The following is a 17,483-nucleotide window of genomic DNA, read 5'->3' as shown; positions in this document are numbered from 1 at the left end:
CCTAACCCTAACCCTAACCCTAACCCTAACCCTAACCCTAACCCTAACCCTAACCCTAACCCTAACCCTAACCCTAACCCTAACCCTAACCCTAACCCTAACCCTAACCCTAACCCTAACCCTAACCCTAACCCTGCCGGGAGCTGACACGCGCTGCCGCGCGTGACGGGTTCGTTGTCGCCGCCGCCGCCGCTGTACTTACCCTAGTTACAGCAGTAGTAGTAGCCGACAAGCTTAATCTCCCTCTTTAAGCCCTCTCTATCGTCTTATACCCCTAGAAGCTTACTCTTGGGACCCTAGTTATAGCCTTCGTTATAGTTGTAGCCGTTATAATAACGATAGCCGTTATAACAGCTATAGCAGCTACAATAGCAATACTACTTATAATAGTCCTAGTAGTTACGCTAGTAATAGCGCTTATAAACACTACTTGTACTGGTTTATGTAGTAATAATAACCCTCTACCTTTAACCCTCTCTTAGTACTATATACCTCCTGCCCTAGCCTCCCTTATACTCTAAACTAAAATCTCCTAACTCTATATGCCTTTATAATAATGGCCTCCTAGAGTATAAGCGCCTTTATTATTGCTGCTGTTATAGTGCTACTACCACCTACAACACTAGTAGCAGTTACGCTTAATCTTAATCTCTAACCCCTCTTTTTCTTTTTATACTAAAGAAGCTTACTATTTAGACCCTAATTATAGCCGTTATTATAGTAGTAGCAGCTACAATAGTAATAGCCCTTATTATAATAACGATAGCGGTTATACTAGTAATACCGGTTATACTAGTAATAGCGGTTATACTAGTAGTAGCGGTTATACTAGCAGCAGCGGTTATACTACTTGTAGCTGTTACGCTAGTAATAGCCGTTATACTAGTAATAGCCGTTACGCTAGTAATAGCTGTTATAAACACCAGTTGTAGCAGTTATAGTAGTAATAGCGATTATAATAGTTCTACTAGTTCTACTAGTTCTACTACTACCTAACTTATATTACCTCTTAAAAACATCTTTAAAGTTAGCTACCTAGTCTAGTAATAGCAGTTACATAATAATTACAGCAGTAATAGCGGTTATAATAGTTATAGTTAAAGTAGTAGTTACTATAGTTGTAATAGTGATGGCGGTTCTAACCCTAACGGTAGTAATACCAGTTAAGATACAATTAGTTAAATAAAATAAGGAAAATATAAAAACATATAAAGAGTAAAACTTTAAAAAAACGTAAAAATATAAAGAGATAGAGAGAAAAAAATAAACTTATATACTAAGGTAAAACTAGAATAATACAAGAGGATAGCTAAAAGAATAAAAAAGAAACTCTAGAAGAATTATATAATAACTCTATAATTGTAAAACTATACTAGAATATTGCTATAGTAAAGAGGATGGAAATAATAGTAAAGGAATTTCAAACTATACGTAAAAGGTACTATTTTCTCTCTATAGTCTACCTTTAGTCTTTATTATACTATAATACGTAAAATACTATACTTATATACTCTAGTAGTAAGTATCTTTCGTTTTAGTAATTATTAAGAGCCTACCTATCTAGAATAGTATATTAAGGTAGAATAAAACGCCTCTAAAAGAATGCTAAGAGGGAACTTTATACTAAAGTATATACTAGGGTTAGGGTTGCTAGACGAAAGGGTTAGGGTTATCTAGTATAGGCTCTAATAGCGTTAGAAAAGAATCTCTAGGAAAGCCGCTTTAACCCTAACTTAGTATTCTCTTTAAAGGGTTAGGGTTTTCTCTTATAGACCTCTTTACACCTAGGTGGTATAAAGCTATTACTACTCTAACCCTTTTATAGTACTAGATACAGCTTGTTTTACTATATACCCCCTCCCTCCCTCCTCCCTCCTGCTCTAGCCTATACCCTAAACTAGAATGTCTTATTTCTATATACCTTTATAATAATGGCCTTTTAGAGTACAAGCGTGTTAGTCCTGTTGGTTTTATAGAACTGCTGTTAGCCTCTAAGCTACCTGTAGAACCCTTTCCTGTCTATAAGCGGGTTAATCCTAAAGTCGTCTCGTGTAATCCTAAACACCTCCAACGTGTAGTACGTTATAAATACAACCGGTATTACCTTGTTTATATCTAAACAGCTAACCCTATTAGGCTCCTCCCTTTCTGCTGCCTCCCCTGCCTGTCTTTCTGTATACTAGTCGAGTAGCAGCTTGTATATAAAGTAGTATGAGTTCTACCTGAACGTTACTCTTCTTTATACCGTCTTGTACTCCTTACCTGCTACCGTCTTGTAGCAGCAGCCTTTATCTCTATTGTTGTTGTTGTTGTTGTTGTCGTTATTGTTGTTGTCGTCTTGTAGTGCCGGCTGATCTAGTATGCTGCCGTCCTTAGACGCCCTTAAGTGACGTCTGATGTAGCAGACTATATACCTACCCCTAACCTCGTCTAGCTACTGTAGCAGTAGCTGTTGCCTTATACCTTCCTCTTTTTTATGCCTTATCTACTATAATAACGTTATCTGCTTATCCGTCCTGCTGCTGTTGCTGCTAGCTGCTGCTGTCTTGCTGGTTCTACTTGCTGTCGCCTCTACAGCTAGCCTGTAGTTGTTGTATACCTCTACCCTGGCTGTACTGCTGCACCTCTTGCCTGCTATACTATCTATAAACGTATTAATAACAGCATGCTGACACCCTATTGTACTAATAAATATGTTGATATAAGACTTGTTGTACTTATTGATAAAGCTCTAGTATAGGTCCAACTAGTTTAGCAACCTGTTGTAGATGATAGTAGATATAACTACCTTGCCGGCCTATTGTACCCTCCGTCCTGTCTGCTGTATAAAGTTGATAAGCCTGTATAGCATCCCTATATGTATAATGGTGATAATCTTCTTGATGTCGATACTAGTACCTAGCCTGGTTGTTGCTGTAATCTAGCGATGTTCTCCCCCTCCTCCTCCTCCTCCTCTCCCTCCTCCTCACCCGGACGTCTACTGCCTTAGCGTCTTGTGCTAAGCCTGCTCCGCTATGCTGTTGTAGTAGAAGTTACACCTAAGTTTAGCGGCTAGAGACTTATATACCGCCTTTATCTGGCAGTATACTACGCCTTTCTGTGTCCCTGTTATTAACCTGCCGACCTGCTGTGCTAGCTTTATCGTCTGTACTTGCACCTGGCTGGGCTCTAGCTTGACTTGTTCTACCTGGTACTAGCAGTTTGCCTTTGTCGTGCGGTTGTAGATCGTTGTAGCTGACGTCGCTAGTATCTCTTGCCTAAACTAGTCCTTAAGTACGACTGGTAGCGTTGCTGTTAGGAGTACGAGAGGGCATCTGTACTAGTGCAGGCTCTTTAGCGCCCTGAGCTGCATGTAGAATTTAATATTAGTAATTACTGTGTAGCACTTGTCTATAAAGATCTACTGTAGTAGGCTGGCGTATAGCAGCCCGTCTGTATAGCTGGAGAACTCCGCTCTAGTGGCTACGTCGGCTATAATGACGACAAGACGTCCTGCTCTTACCTGGGTTTTCCAGCCTGTACTGAGTGTTGGTAGGAAGGGGATGTAGTTAACGCCTATCTCTCTTACCCTGTCTACTAGGTCGTCTTATAGTGTGATGAAGGGTATAATGATGATGGTTGTACTGCTGCTGTGTAGTACTGTTGGTAGTATAAACAGGATGCTCTTTCTGGCTCTGGTTGGTAGCATGCTGACGAGCACCTCTTCCGCCTTTATGCTGAGGATTGTCTGCATGCTCTTGGCCTGCTTGTTTAATTGCTATGAAGTACTGCTACTAAACAACGCCCTAAGCCTCTTCTCTATCTCCTGTCCTATGTCTTTCTCTCCTCCTCCTCTACTGCTGGTGGTGGATGTATGCCTCTACTTGGCTCTGGATGACGTTAACCCTTCGTCTTTAGGCTGCAGCTAGTCTTTCCTCTTTAAGCCTGTTGTTGCCGTCCTCATCCTTATTGTTGTTGTTATTGTTGTTGTTGTTGTTGGCTGTGCCTTAGTTGAAGAGCTCTCTAGGAACTAGTGCTATAGTCAGCTGATCTTGCAGAATATTGCTACTAGCTCTAGCTGTAGCTTACTTAGGAAGCTGATGTAGACGGCGTAGTGCTGTATGGCTACCTGCATCCTGTATGTTAACTGTAGGTTCTAGATGATGTTCTAGCTCCTGCTACAGTAGACCGGCTTGCTTGTAAGCAGGTTGACGTTAATGTTGTCGTCCTTATCCTCCCCCTCCTCTTAGTCTTGTAAGTACGCCTCAACCTGTTTTATAACGAGCCTCTAGATGCAGCGGCCGAACTTAATAGCGATAGGCTGGTACTACGCTACGCCGAGCCGGATGCCTATACCGGCTGCCGTCATGCAGGCGAGTGCGACGCTTAGCTGGTCCGGTTGCTATGCCTGTAAGGACCCGTCCTGCTATAGGAATTCCAGGTGGTCGTCTTAGGGTGCTATCTTCCTGTATACCGGCAGCAGCATGCGCTTGAACGGCAGCAGCTAGGCGATGTAGGCGACTATTATCTTGCTGATCTATAGGGGTAGGAACTATACTACCTTCTAGCTGATGTTGTAGATTGCTTTTATCTTGTTCTAGTCTGTTATAAGTATAACCTTACTGTTAAGGAGGAAGACGTTCTATATAAGCTGCTATAAGTTGTAGTGCTATATTATTATTACCTCCAGCCTACATCCCGGCTGCCTGCCTTATACGTACGTAAGCACTATAAGGTTCTTATAGAAGGGCTGGAGTAGGCTGAACTAGCGCTTGGCCGCTTTAGTCTTCTACCGGTTGTATAATGCATCCTACAGCCTCAACCTGCTAAGGTGCATCAGCTTCTCCAGCCTGGCCTCAAGCTAGTTGTTCTCTAGCGCCGTTGCAAACGACTGGCCTGCCCCTATCCTGACTATCCTATTGTAAATGCGGCTTAGGTTAAGCGCCCTGCTCTCCTTCTCCTACCTGCCTGATATTATCTAGTCTAGTAGGCTCTCCGTCTCTATTATAAGCCTGTAGAAGGTCTCCTTAAAGTTAGCTATAGCGACGTACTTGCCCTAATAGAAGAGGGCCTTGTGCTTTTCGTCCTATCGGACGGAAGGCTGGCCGCCCGTCCTGACGTAGTGGCCCTTTCTGTATGACATCCACCTGATGATGGTGCTGATAACGGTGTACGTACTGAAGTACATCTACTTAATCTGCTTGTTGTGGAACTAGAGGAGGGTGTTGACGTTAACCTCTTCCAGCTTGTTTGTACTGCCCTTAAACGACGCCTTGAGGAAGAAGAGCTGGCACTACTAGAGGATGGCGGCGAGTAGGCTGGTGTAGAGCTAGGGCTCTGTAAACCCAAGCGGCTGCCTCCTGATGCCTAGTGCGGTATAGAAGTATAGGAGTGCGTTTGTATATACCTTGTTTGGGATGCGTATCTTTACTAAGGCTACTATAAACTAGAAGACGGTACGGTTAAGTAAGGCCTCTAACCTTAACCCGTCCTCTCGCCTCGTCTAGTGGTAACTACTACTACTGCTGCTACTGCTGCTGCTACTACCGGCTAGCCCTTTATGCTTATTGTTGTTGTTGTTGTTGTTATCCCTATTGTTGTCGTCTTTACTTTTGCTCTAGAAGCTGCTGTCTTGGGTATAGGTATATATACTACCGCCTGGCGTGTAGTGGAGTTTCTAGTTGACATCCCTAAGGAGGCTCTACTGCTTGTTAGTAAACTAGGCTTCTAAACGCTTTAGGGTATTATCCTGCCCGGCCTGGAACGCCTGGATGCTAAACTTTAGGAACTACTGCCTGACTGACTTATACTTACCTATAGATGTCTCCTTGCGGCTGAATATGCGACTGCTTGGGTTGGTAGGCGAGATGCTGTACAGCTGCTGGAGCATCTCAACTAGGATGCCTTCTAGCTGTAGGTAATACTGCTCCACCTTGCGGTTGAAGCTCTTGTTTAGCCTCTTTAGGCTCTCCCTCTCCCGCTTGGTATCCCCTTCTTCCTCCTCTAACCCCTCCTTTAGAGGTGACGATGCTACTGCTGCTGCTGCTGCGCTTCTCGCCTCCTACTTCTGCTTCTCTTTTACGCTCCTGGCGTTAATCTACTCTGCCGCCTTGTAGATAGCTAACAGGTTTCTAGCCTTAAGGTGTCTTAACCACTTAAGCCGCTTAACCCAGGCTGACTCCTGTTTAAGCCCCTCCTCTACGTCTCCTTAGTGGAGTTGCTTGGCATCCTGTTGCGTAAGCTCAGCCTTAAACTTGTAGATCTTGTACTCTATTATGCTGAGGCTGCTGTTAGCGTCTGCCTGGCTACCTTCCTCTGCGCCGCCGTACTGCTGCTGCTAGCTAAGCACCTGCTTCCTGCTGTTTCTAACTTCCTAGTACTATACGTACCTGCCTTGCGACTAGGTCTGTAGTAGGACCTCCTTCTACTGCATCTCTACCTCTATCGGCTTGTAGTTAGTAGTCTTCTAGTGTTGTCTTATGTTTTTGTATGCTCTTATGTAGTACTGGTATTACTTGTACTTGTATCCTTATAGTGTTTCCAGCCTGCTGATTAGGGCTGATTTATCTCTAGGTATAACGGTATGGAAGGGGTTGGATAGTTCTATATTAGCGACGTAGTACTTGATCTCTTGTAGCTTTTTCCCTTTTACCTAGTGTGTATGCTGGAAGTAATCTTTAATGCTGAGGCTGGGCCTGATAGCGGAATAGTATAGGTGGTATAGTAGCATGTAGTAGTGTTCCTCTATAAGGATGTACTTGTTTATATTAGCCTTGCTGGCGTTGCTTATTGTGTGTGGTGTAGGTAGGTTTAAAATAGTTTACAGTAGGGTTGGCAGGTGATAGTAAATAATAGAAGCAGTTAGTATTTAGATTATAAACCGTTTTACTAATAGAAACCTTTTTTTCTTATTTTTAGTGGTTTTTTCTATATTTTAAGTAATACTCTGCGTTGTAACGGCTACTAGGTATGTTGTATAGGTGTAGGCTGGCTGCTCTATATAATCTTTATCTTGTTTAGTATATATAATAGTAGTTAGTTTCTATTCCTAACGAACTACCCCCCTCTTTCCTTTTTAATAAGTTGTAGCATGTATAGGGGGTTGCTGCTGGATTATATTCCTGTAGGGGGTGTAAGCAAACTATATAACCTAGACTTTTATACTGTCTTCTAGCCGACTTGTGTAGTTATGCTCTTATGTAAAGTGAAAATGGGGATGAAATAAAAACCTTAGGTGCTACTTGTTGCTATAGGTTACGTCGGCACCTGCAGCTATTCCTACCTTATAGAAAGAAAGGAAAAAGAAAGGAAAACGTAATTAGCCCTACTTGTATCCTTATTAAAGGGATAAAGGATTAAGTAGGAATAATAAATAACGATTCTATATGCTTTTATGTAGATGTGTTTTATACGTGTAGTGTAGTAGTGTAAATAAGAATAAATAAGAAGGGGCTGTGGTTTCGCCTGGCTGTACTATGTAATGTTGGATTAGGCTTTCCTACTTTTCTTCTGCTGTTTGTGTTGCCTGCTCCTTGGGTTGGTGGCGGTTGGTCTACTGTGTTAGTAGGTCCCTCTACAGCCGGTTGTATGCTGGCTTGTAGTAGTAGTAAGTGTGGCCGGCCCTAGTGTAGTGGTGTTAGTAGCAGCCGGCTATAGTAGATGTCGTTTACTTAGTTATTAGTCTAGAGGCGGCTGGTAGGGAGTAAAGGCCTTCCTTAGTGGTGTTTGCTTTACTATGTAGTCTAGTTAGTTAGTTAGTTGCTTTTCTTTCTTTCGTCCTTTTGTTTGTTTTATTTATATAGCAACTTAGTTAATTAGATGTTTATCTGTTAGTTGCAGTTAGTTAGTTTATTACTTCTAGTCCGTCTGTTTGTTGGTTGGTTGGTTGGTTGGTTGGTTGGTTGGTTAGTTAGTGGTGGTGGTGGTGGTGGTGGTGTCTAACCCTGAACCCTAGAGTAACCCTCCCCCTCTTTTTGTTTTTAGGGTTGTTGGGGGGAGAAACCCTAGGGGTTGGAACCCTGGGGTTACTTTTTTTTTAGGGTAAGGTAAGAACCGACTAATTACCGCTGCGGCCCTGTCCTAGATAATCCTGTCCTAAAAATCACCGCCTAGTCCGAGCGCCCCCCGCTAAAACCGCACGCAATTAGGTCCTAATTGTTGGCGAATGAGACTTAGGATCTAGGCGGTAGTTACTAGAATAGCCTCTAAAGGGCCTAGCCAGACGCCGTCTCTACACGCAGCAGTAATAATAAGCCTATCTATACGGATAGGTGGTTTAGGCCTACCTTACTACGCTAGTCTAGCTAAAGAACTACATATAGCAGCTAAAGAGGCAGCTAGAAGGCAGCCTAGCGCCTCCAGCTAACGCTATAACCCTTACAGTAAAAGGGGTCCTACAGGCAGCCTATACTAGAAACCTACAGCAACTACAAGCAAGACTTAGTTAAGTAGAAGAGTCTACTAGACTAGAAAACGCTAGCTACTTAGGTAGAAAGTAGATTTTAATACTTCCAACCTAACAGCAGTTTAAACTATTAGATTAAGAGGTTGTAGAAGCAATAAGAAACCGCCTACTACTGCCTATACAGCCTATACAGCAGCCATGCTCCTTTTATAGGGCCCTACTAAAGCTAGGGCACCAAGACGTCTGTCGTACAGCCTAATAGGGGTGGATCTAACGCTACAACCTAGTAACCTAAGCTCTATATAAAGCAACATCTAGTAAAGGTCTACTAGGTGTGGAATTAAAACTATTCATCCAGGTGGCTACTACTACAACTACTAGCCTAAAAGCTGACTTCGCTTACGACGTAGGCGGCAGGAAGAAATTCTACAACATACAAATAGTAGCTGTTAATAAGGATTCAGCTAAGGAAGACCCTTTTTTAACCCTATCGGAAGCAGTATAAGACAAGCGGCGTAAATATAGAGTCCTAAGGGACTTCTTTATCCCACTTATCTTTTCAGCTGGAGGGCTGATGGAAAAGGATACAGCAGTTGCCTATAAGGCGATACAGAAGCTAGTAGGGCCTATAGCTGCCTCTTGGATGGACTACTCTATTAGTAGGGCCCTCCTAAAGGCAAGAGCAGCATCAGCAGCCTCTATTAGTGAAATTAAACCCTATAGGGCTATAAGTAACTAACCTACCTACTACACCTACTAATATACCCCTACTACTACCCCTATCTAAACTATTACACCTACATCTTGTTAAAAACACTACCCTATACTATAAACCTATATAAGGAGGATTAAATTAGCCTAGCGAATAAGCTCTAGATAGTTAATCTAACCCTAATCTAACCCTAAGTAACCCTTTTTTTTTTAAACCGACTAGCCCCGCCCCGCTAAAGAATCCTGGCCCTAACCCGACCCGTAGTGTGCCGATCGGCCGGTCTACTCTACCCCCTATCTTTAGGGTCTCTACTTTAATTTAGCTGGTTATTTTAATAAACTCTACTATAATTTATCGTTAACGCTATATTAGGTATTATCTCGCTAGGACTTAAACTTAACAAGACCTAAATAATCTACATCTTAAGGCATAATATCTTCGTTAGGCACTACAGTTAGGCCGCTACTCGTCGCTAACTTCCTCGTCACTATTAGAACAGGCGGTCCCGACTTCTACAGCACGCCATCGGCTTGCATCTAGATGCCATGATCAGCACGAGCTTCACAAAGTAAGGAGAAAGGCTGTACTTCAACGGTCGCGCTCAACCTGCGCTTGTAGAAGGAGACAACGCGCATCCGGCCTTGGAAATGCCGGGCAAAGTCGTCCGACATGCTGGCGAGGAAGTCCCCCTCTCTTTTCTTCTTTTTCCTTATCCTACCCTCCTCCCCCTATTCTTATCTCCTCACCCTCTTTGCTCCCTCCCCTCCCTCTCACTCGCTCCCTCTCACTCGTTCCCTCTCACTCGTTCCCTTTCACTCGTTCAAATTTACGCCCCATCATCGCGTCGGTAATGTATCATGATGCTTTGGTGAAGCCGCCCAGCGAACGATCTTCCATCTTCCTATGCTCGTCTCCTTCACGTCTTCCGTCTTTCAACTACAATAAAAGATACATAAGGCCAACCAGTCCCTCTACTGGCTAAAAACCTTTTCATCCCACAGCAACATCTAAGACCACAGACAGTCATCATATTATATTCCATCCAAGCTAACGAAGGTCTAACTCGACAACCTTCCATCAGAAGAATTTTCTAGGCATTGATTCTCATCCACCTTGTACCACTAGTAAATCAACATTTCTGCGCTCTCGTGCAAACAACATGGTTTGCAAGTCATACTAGCCCTCAACTTTATATTCAATCCATATTAGCGCACGCGGTTGTACAACGATTGTGACATGCTTGATACAATACCAGAAAACAGATGTACCAGCTAGGCTCTCCAATCTTATCACCTTACTATGGCTGATACATATCTACTCTATACGCACCTCACGCTCCGTAATCTCATCCAACCACGCACCACGTTCTTGCTCGCCAGCCATGCCCACGTTCATTAGTCCAAGCCGTCTGTACCCATGTTCAGCCTTTGATAGAAGCAATCCAGAGTACTGGTAGTCGGGACCTTTGAAGAGGGAGACGGAGATTGGTAGAAACAAAACATCACGACACATGTCTTCTTCGGTGTCGAAGAGAACGCTTCCGTAATAGCAGTTCTGACGGATGTCATCTGCTGGCCGGACATCGCACTCGATGGTGGTACCTTCAGTGGTTTTGAATCCATCAACCTGACAAAGGTTCACGACGCCGCCGGACTCTGCCTCCCATGGGCCATTCGTACAGTTGCTCAGTTTTGCCACGACCAACTTACCATTCAAAGTGACCGTACCGCCGTGCACTTGGCCGGTATCATCTTTGGTCAAGGGTGCTACTTCTGCGTCACTTACAGACGAAAGCAACATCGTAAGGTTGTCCCAATGGCTCGTTTCCCCCGTTCGAACGTCGCCGTCGACCGAAGCCCAAGACCATGAGGGAGCGCGGTATGGCCTTGGGCGTTCATCACCCGCCGTCGTTGGAATTATAAACCATAGCAGGGATCGTGGCAGCCATTGCCCCCAGATGCCGGCGAGATATCGAGCGGGCTCTCCAAGACTCTGCAGACGCTGTTTCATGTCTTTTGCTATAGCTGAGATTGCCACGAGCTTGTCCCTGGAGTTGGTGAGTTGGCAGCCGCCGTAGACTCTCGCAATGTTCCCCCAGTCTTCTGTGAGAGCAAAGACTGGGTCCTTGGCGTATAGCCTCTTCATGCCGATCAGGCTTTTCCACGAACTTCGAATCTTGGAGGAGTCCCCATAGTGAGCAACCTTCCACCAATCGTAGTCTGGGTCGGTTTCGCAACAAATTTCTTCATGACATTCCCAATAGATCTGACTGCTTCCAAAATGGAGAGTTCTCGGGGCTAGGAGGCGTTCCTGCACCACCCAAGCGCGCCGTGCCAAGGGCTCGCTTGCGAACCGATCTTGCCACCGGTATATCTCCTTGTCATTCAAGTAGGATTTGGCCGGGATTGTTCCATCGAGCGATAGCGTGACAACCGAAGGCTTTACGTTCTCAATATTTCTGTTGAAGAAGCAACCGGTGGCGTCGTCTGCGGCACCTAATGCCGAAATACAGATTAAGGCGTTTCTGTAAACCTCATACATCAACGATGCTTGGGTCTGCCAGTCTTCAACAGAATCTTGCATGATGCAGAAACGGTCAATCCACAAGTAACAGAGGTTGAGTCGCTGTAGGACCTCGAAAGCCTCCCTGAAGGTCTTTGGGAGTCTTTCAAGAGGGTTCTGCTTTTGCAGACCGGCAAAATTTTTGCGGTTGAGAATGAGGTCTGGATCCCACGTCCTCGATCCCCAACAGTGACTTAACGCTGCGAATCTTGCTCCAGGTTCAACCTCATCACGCAATATCAGACGGAAGGTTCCGGTAGCTGGCTCAAGCTTCAATAGTCGAGTAGGTATATAGCCCTGATTGGTGTTGCATGTTTTGTGTGTCTGGATGCATTTTTTCAGCCATATTTCAGCCAAACTCCATGTTGCAAGACTTCCTGTATAGCTCGCCAATGAATCATGGAGTCTGCGTATCTCTTCTGGAGTGCGTTACACGAGCATTAGACCCTGACATTTCACGACATTATTGCTGTGCGAGTGGCCTCTTACCAGGATATACTAGAAACCGTACTGGGGAGTAACGGCGTGGGTCGTCGTCGTAGTTGACTCTTATTTCAAAAGTCGCCTGTTTGGAACCATCTGGGCGGAAGTCCACTAGTAGTATTGTGACATAACCAAACTTCTCGACACTACCCTTGTTGTTGTTGCCACGTCGACTGCATGCAACGCAACCTTCTGCCAAAGACTGTTTCGCGGATCCTTCAGATCTATGATGCCCAAAGATGAAGTGTTCTGGGCCTAGCGGATCGCATTGTTCTGCTGGCTCATTAGAAAACTCAAGAGGTAGATCGACAAGTCGACACGTGACGCCTTACTAGAAGTAATGGCCCTGTCCAGGCCTACTTCAAGGTCATCATTGATCCCACACCACGACGGCTGACAACAAGTCAGGTCTTCTCGAAGCGCAAGGCGTTTCGTCCGGGAAGGATCATGTATTCCCTCCAATGTTTCTCGACAAACACTGCAAATCATATCGACAACGTAGCAGCGATGGTAGATGGTACGCGATGCCCTTTTTACGCAGTCGGCGGGATATCACTCGATTATGAGAAGGAGTGGTTTGAAGAAATACGAATGTCGAAGCAACAGTTTTACCGGTGGCAGCACACAGGTCGGAGAACGAGATGAAAGGCGAGACGAGTCATAGCGAACACATATAGTAATAAGTTGAAGAAATAGAAAAAGGGGACGGGAAACTGAGCGCGGTTGGCGCTTCGTTACGTTCCCCTCACCTGACCAGGTATTTGATTGGTTAGGTATTTACAACAACCCCTGCCACTGGCTCCATCGTAAAGTGCGCCTTGATTAAAGTGGATGATGAGGAAAAGGGCAATGTTATCAACTTCAGGAGATCGGTTGCCTCGGCCGCTTTACGGGCTGCATGTCCTGCTCGCATCTAGACGTCCGGTTCTTGTGGACACAGCTTCTTGTTGAGAAGAACCGTCGCCTCGGCCCAGTTTCTAAGTCAACAAATCCAGAAGCTTTGGAACGCTGACAAAAGCGGCGCTAGAACTGAGGCCGCCACCGACAGGGACAGTTAGGGGAGATCTCAAGAAGCAGGAAGCAGACATTCTTTTCTAGAAATAGGGCAGAAATGGACCCGGTGTCTGGTAAGGGATAGATCTCGAGAAGCAGGAAGCAGACCTTCTTTTCTAGAAATAGGGCAGATCTCAAGAAGGAAACAGACCGGTTTCTAGAAATAGGGTAGATCTCGAGAAGCAGTGATTCCAGTTCGTGGTTCCTGGTACATAGCCCGCGGTTTGTATCTCGTGGTTTGGATTCGCGGTTCGTGGTTCGGGCTCGTGTAGTTAACAGGGTGGATATTCTCGCCGCATTAACGGATATCTCCACAGTCACATGCTATTGCTACTTTATTGTGCTGTTCCCGCTCTAATCCCGGGGACTTACATAAGCTGTCATAAGGTAGCAGATTTTGCTATTTTGTAGCACTGTTCCCGCTCTAATCCCGGGAACTTACATAAGCTGCCATAAAGTAGCAAAATCTGCTACTTTATGGCACTGATGGGCAATTAGGCAACGCAGTCAGCTATTCCTTTGGTGAGGTACGTGCCTACTCATACATAATACCGGGCTCCTGAATGCGCTGTCATGTCAACATGTGGATTACATCATGCTCGGTCTAAAGTCTCTCCTTGCAGGCCGCCAACCACGAAACCATAGAAGCGCCTATCTTGTTAGAACGTAAAGCGGCGCCCTAGTGACATTGCAGGTGTATGCTTAAGGTCGCAGGTTCTCTGTCATGATGCAGTATCTCTCAGACGCCGCAAATATTTGCTTTATATTTTACCAGGTCTCTCGAAATTGGCTCTACCCCGCCGTTGGCAAAAATGGGTTGGTTTGCACCCGATGGGATGATAGGTACACTTAGCTCGTCACACCACACATGTACTATCCTACAAAATAAGCCGGTACGCCATGGAATATCACGTCATGTACTGGGATATTGTGTACTATGATACCATATACTATCGCAATTCTAAGCTGGTATACCATGTACTATCTTAAATAACGAGCCTAACCCTAGAAGCACTTAGCTATTACTAGGCTGTCTAGTTTAAGTTGCTAATAGCAACTAAAAGAATTCAACTATTACCTATTAAGCACTTAGCTATTAAGTACTTAGCTATTATATACTTAGCTATAAAGCACTTAGCTATTAAGTAATGAAACGGGACACTAGGTTGGTAGGGTAGTCAGTCAACACACAAAAACACTAACCTCGCCTATCATCCGTCATGCTTGTGCACTTAAGGTCGTGGGTCCCGAGAGTGACTGACCCCCTTCTGTAGGTCGTCTACACTGCTCTATACATCTTCACAGCTGTTTCGTACGTCTGATTAGATAGGCAGAAAGCTGTTCCCCAGCTTTAAAGGGGCTTGCTGGTTTTGCGATGTTGCTCTTGTGGAAAGCGGTGGGAGTGTGTTGCGATACTTTACTATCTGGCGGGATTTAAGAACATCACTTTAAATAGGCTGTCAGGTAATATCCTAAATAGAAATCAATTACTGCCTGCCGTGCGTGCTTTTTTATCCTTTGTGTATCTAATCAGACGTATAAGACTACTTATAAAGGAAAAATTGAAATATCTGCCTGAGGGTCGCTAAAGTTGTACACCCCCCTTATGCCAAGGCTTGTATATCCGTGGCGGTGCCACGCTCAGCCACCCTAGCCCTGTTCTAGTAATTAGCTTTTATTAGGCTGTCTAGTATATGTTGCTAATAGCAACTAAAGAAAGTTAAGAAATCTCTTAGTCCTAACCCTTCCTACCTATATTAATAGTAGTAGTGGTAGTAGTGGTATCTAACTCTAAACCCTAAAGTAACCCTCCCTCTTTTGTTTTTAGGGTTGTTAGGAACCCTAGGGGTTAGAACCTTAGGGTTAATTTGTTTTATTAAGAACCAACTAATTACTACAACGGCCTTATCCTAGATAATCCTGTCCTAAAAATCACCGCCTGGCCCAAGCGCCCCCCGCTAAAACCGTCCGCAATTAGGTCCCAATTGTGGGGGAATGACACCCACCCTAAGCACCGGTTTCCCTTAGACTATTTTTTATTCCGAGCAAGTTCATTTCACCCGCTATCACGCAACACCCTTCCTTCGCCTGATATAAACCTTGGCTCTAGGATTCGCCAGCATCGAGAACCCGAAATGCACGGGATCAACCGCCGCCCCGTCCTCGTCGTCAGCCAGCTTGAAATCGTACTGGAGCAGGATGTACGACATGATCAGCTTGGCCGAGTTCGAGCCCAAGAACCGGCCGGGACACACGTGCGACCCAATTCCGAACCCGAGGTGCTCCGGCGACACACTGGCGAGCTGCGCGACGTGCTCGTTAGTGCCGGACTCGCGCATGCGAAGAAAGCGGTGCCCGTCGAACGTCTCGGGTCCCGGGTAGACCTTCTGCTCGTGGGTGATAGAGAAGCTTCAGCAGATTGTCTCGGATTTGAGTATTTGAGACGACACGTCTCTATTCCTCGGCCGGTCTAGGATAAACTTACGGGATCCCACATCTTGGCCGAGGATACGGCCACGCCCGTTGTTCTTGGGAGCAAGCTGCCGTCGCTCAGCCTCACGCCGTCCTCCATGACTCGGCGTCCAAGGGCAACTGTTCACCGAATGTCTGTATCAGCAACGTCGCCAGCGCCAGAGCGAAGGGACGGACGACTAACCCGACGCGATAGGCTTCAACCGCAGCGTCTCCTTCAACACGCTGTCCAGGAGCTTGAGCCTGTACAACGACGACGTCTTCCACCCGCCCCGGGTCTCCCGCAGAACCTCGTCCCTCAGCGGCTCGACCAGCCCCGGGCTGCGGCACAGGTCCAGGATGTTCTGCGAGACCAGGTCCGTGGTCGACGCGTTGGCGAGGATCGAAAGCCCCAGCTGCTGGAACGCCGCCGTCTGCGCCGTCCCGTCCTTCCGCTTGCTCGAGAGCCTCTCGATCCACGCCAGCGCGTTGTCGGGCGCCGCCCCGCTCGCCCCAGCCCCCTGCTCCCGCCGCCGCCGCTGGATCGGCTCGATGGCCAGGCGTGCCGTGCGGAGCATCCGCCGGAGCTCGCGGCAGCAGGGCAGGAACCAGTGCACGAGGCGGCGGACGGGCGACGGGTAGGACCGCAGTACCTTGGCGGCGGCCATAGCTTTGATCGGGTAGTTGATGGTGATGTCGAGCCAGATGGGGTCGCGGCAGAGCTCGGGGCCGAGGAAGACGAGGGCCGAGACGCGGGCGGCGATTCGTGGGATCGTCGAGGCAAGGGTTATCTCGTGCCATTCTTCGAAGAAGAAGAAAAAGAGGTAATTCGTGAGCTCAGAATTGCGAGTATGTTTGTCTGTCTGTCCTTCTGTCCAACTTACCTTCATCGTCGGTGAAGACGTCTCGGAGAGCATCGGCTGCTTCTCCTGCAAGGGGCTGCGATAGCTTGGCTGCGAGGCGAAAAAACACTCAACATCTGGTCTTTGTTTTACTTCACGGACTTGCATAACAAGTCATCCATCCCGACTCACCGACCTCGCCCGGTGTCAGGCGTGTTCGTATCATCTCGCGAATCAACTCACTCCCGGAGCTGACGTACGGCTCGAACCCCGGCGTCCCGGCCTGCCAGTAGGCCAGCAAGAACTCGGTCGAGCTCAGCCTGTCATCATTCTTCACGTCGTGCACGAACTCGGGCGCCAAGACCGTGAGGGTGCCCTGGCCCGTGTACACTCGGAAGGGCTTACCGCCGTACTCCTCGGCCCCCCTGGCGAGAAGGGCTTTGGCTCCTTTCAGGTACTCCTCCTTGGTTGTGTTGACGACCGGGTATATCTCGACGCTCCGAAGCCTGTTTCGAATCGGTGCCGCGAAGAAGGAGACCACGGCTAGTAGCGCTAGCAGGTAGAGGGCAGAGTTGGTGACCGAGTCTGATGACGGCAGTGTCGAGGACGCGTAGTCGACCCAGCTGCACGATGACGACGACGAACCGTTCACATGCATGCTGAATTCGTTCTTGGTAATGGTTTCGGACACGACAGTTTCTCAAGAGAGGGGCCCGGATAGAGCAGCAATGGTGCTACTATTGGTAATGATGCTAGTTAGGTGTATCTAGATCAACTTCTGTTATTACATGGGCCAAAATGTCTTCGACGGAGATTGAATAGAAGCAGGGACGGCTGTACTTTTAGCATTGCTCCCACCCACACTCTTCTTCCAGCGTTCGATGGTAGGGGCATATCGTTAGCCAGTACACGCTGGGGCCGCGACGTAACGCTCACCATTTAGATTAGATTTTTTGGCTCTTAGACCCAACAGTACCTCGCTCTCGGACCGAAAGTC

At 46.5% G+C, this 17,483-nt stretch overlaps 2 protein-coding genes across 2 annotated transcripts; both read right to left on the bottom strand.

Moving 5' to 3' along the window:
* Window positions 1–10,409: 10,409 nt before the first annotated feature.
* Window positions 10,410–11,678, bottom strand: EsH8_VI_001263 (uncharacterized protein; the record flags this gene model as incomplete). Its single annotated transcript, XM_083272516.1, has 1 exon — window positions 10,410–11,678. One exon carries the CDS (start codon window positions 11,676–11,678, stop codon window positions 10,410–10,412), a length of 1,269 nt encoding a protein of 422 aa, XP_083127690.1.
* Window positions 11,679–15,259: 3,581 nt separating this feature from the next.
* Window positions 15,260–17,144, bottom strand: EsH8_VI_001262 (cytochrome P450; the record flags this gene model as incomplete). The annotated part of the gene is made up of 5 exons (XM_083272515.1): window positions 15,260–15,580; window positions 15,679–15,785; window positions 15,850–16,480; window positions 16,529–16,623; window positions 16,679–17,144. 5 exons carry the CDS (start codon window positions 17,142–17,144, stop codon window positions 15,260–15,262), a joined length of 1,620 nt encoding a protein of 539 aa, XP_083127689.1.
* Window positions 17,145–17,483: the final 339 nt, after the last annotated feature.

This window comes from Colletotrichum jinshuiense, chromosome 6 (assembly GCF_051148585.1).
Source record: "Colletotrichum jinshuiense chromosome 6, complete sequence".
NCBI lineage: Eukaryota > Fungi > Ascomycota > Sordariomycetes > Glomerellales > Glomerellaceae > Colletotrichum > Colletotrichum jinshuiense.
Note: the sequence above shows the minus strand (reverse complement) of the source record. Positions and strands in the feature narration are given on the sequence as shown.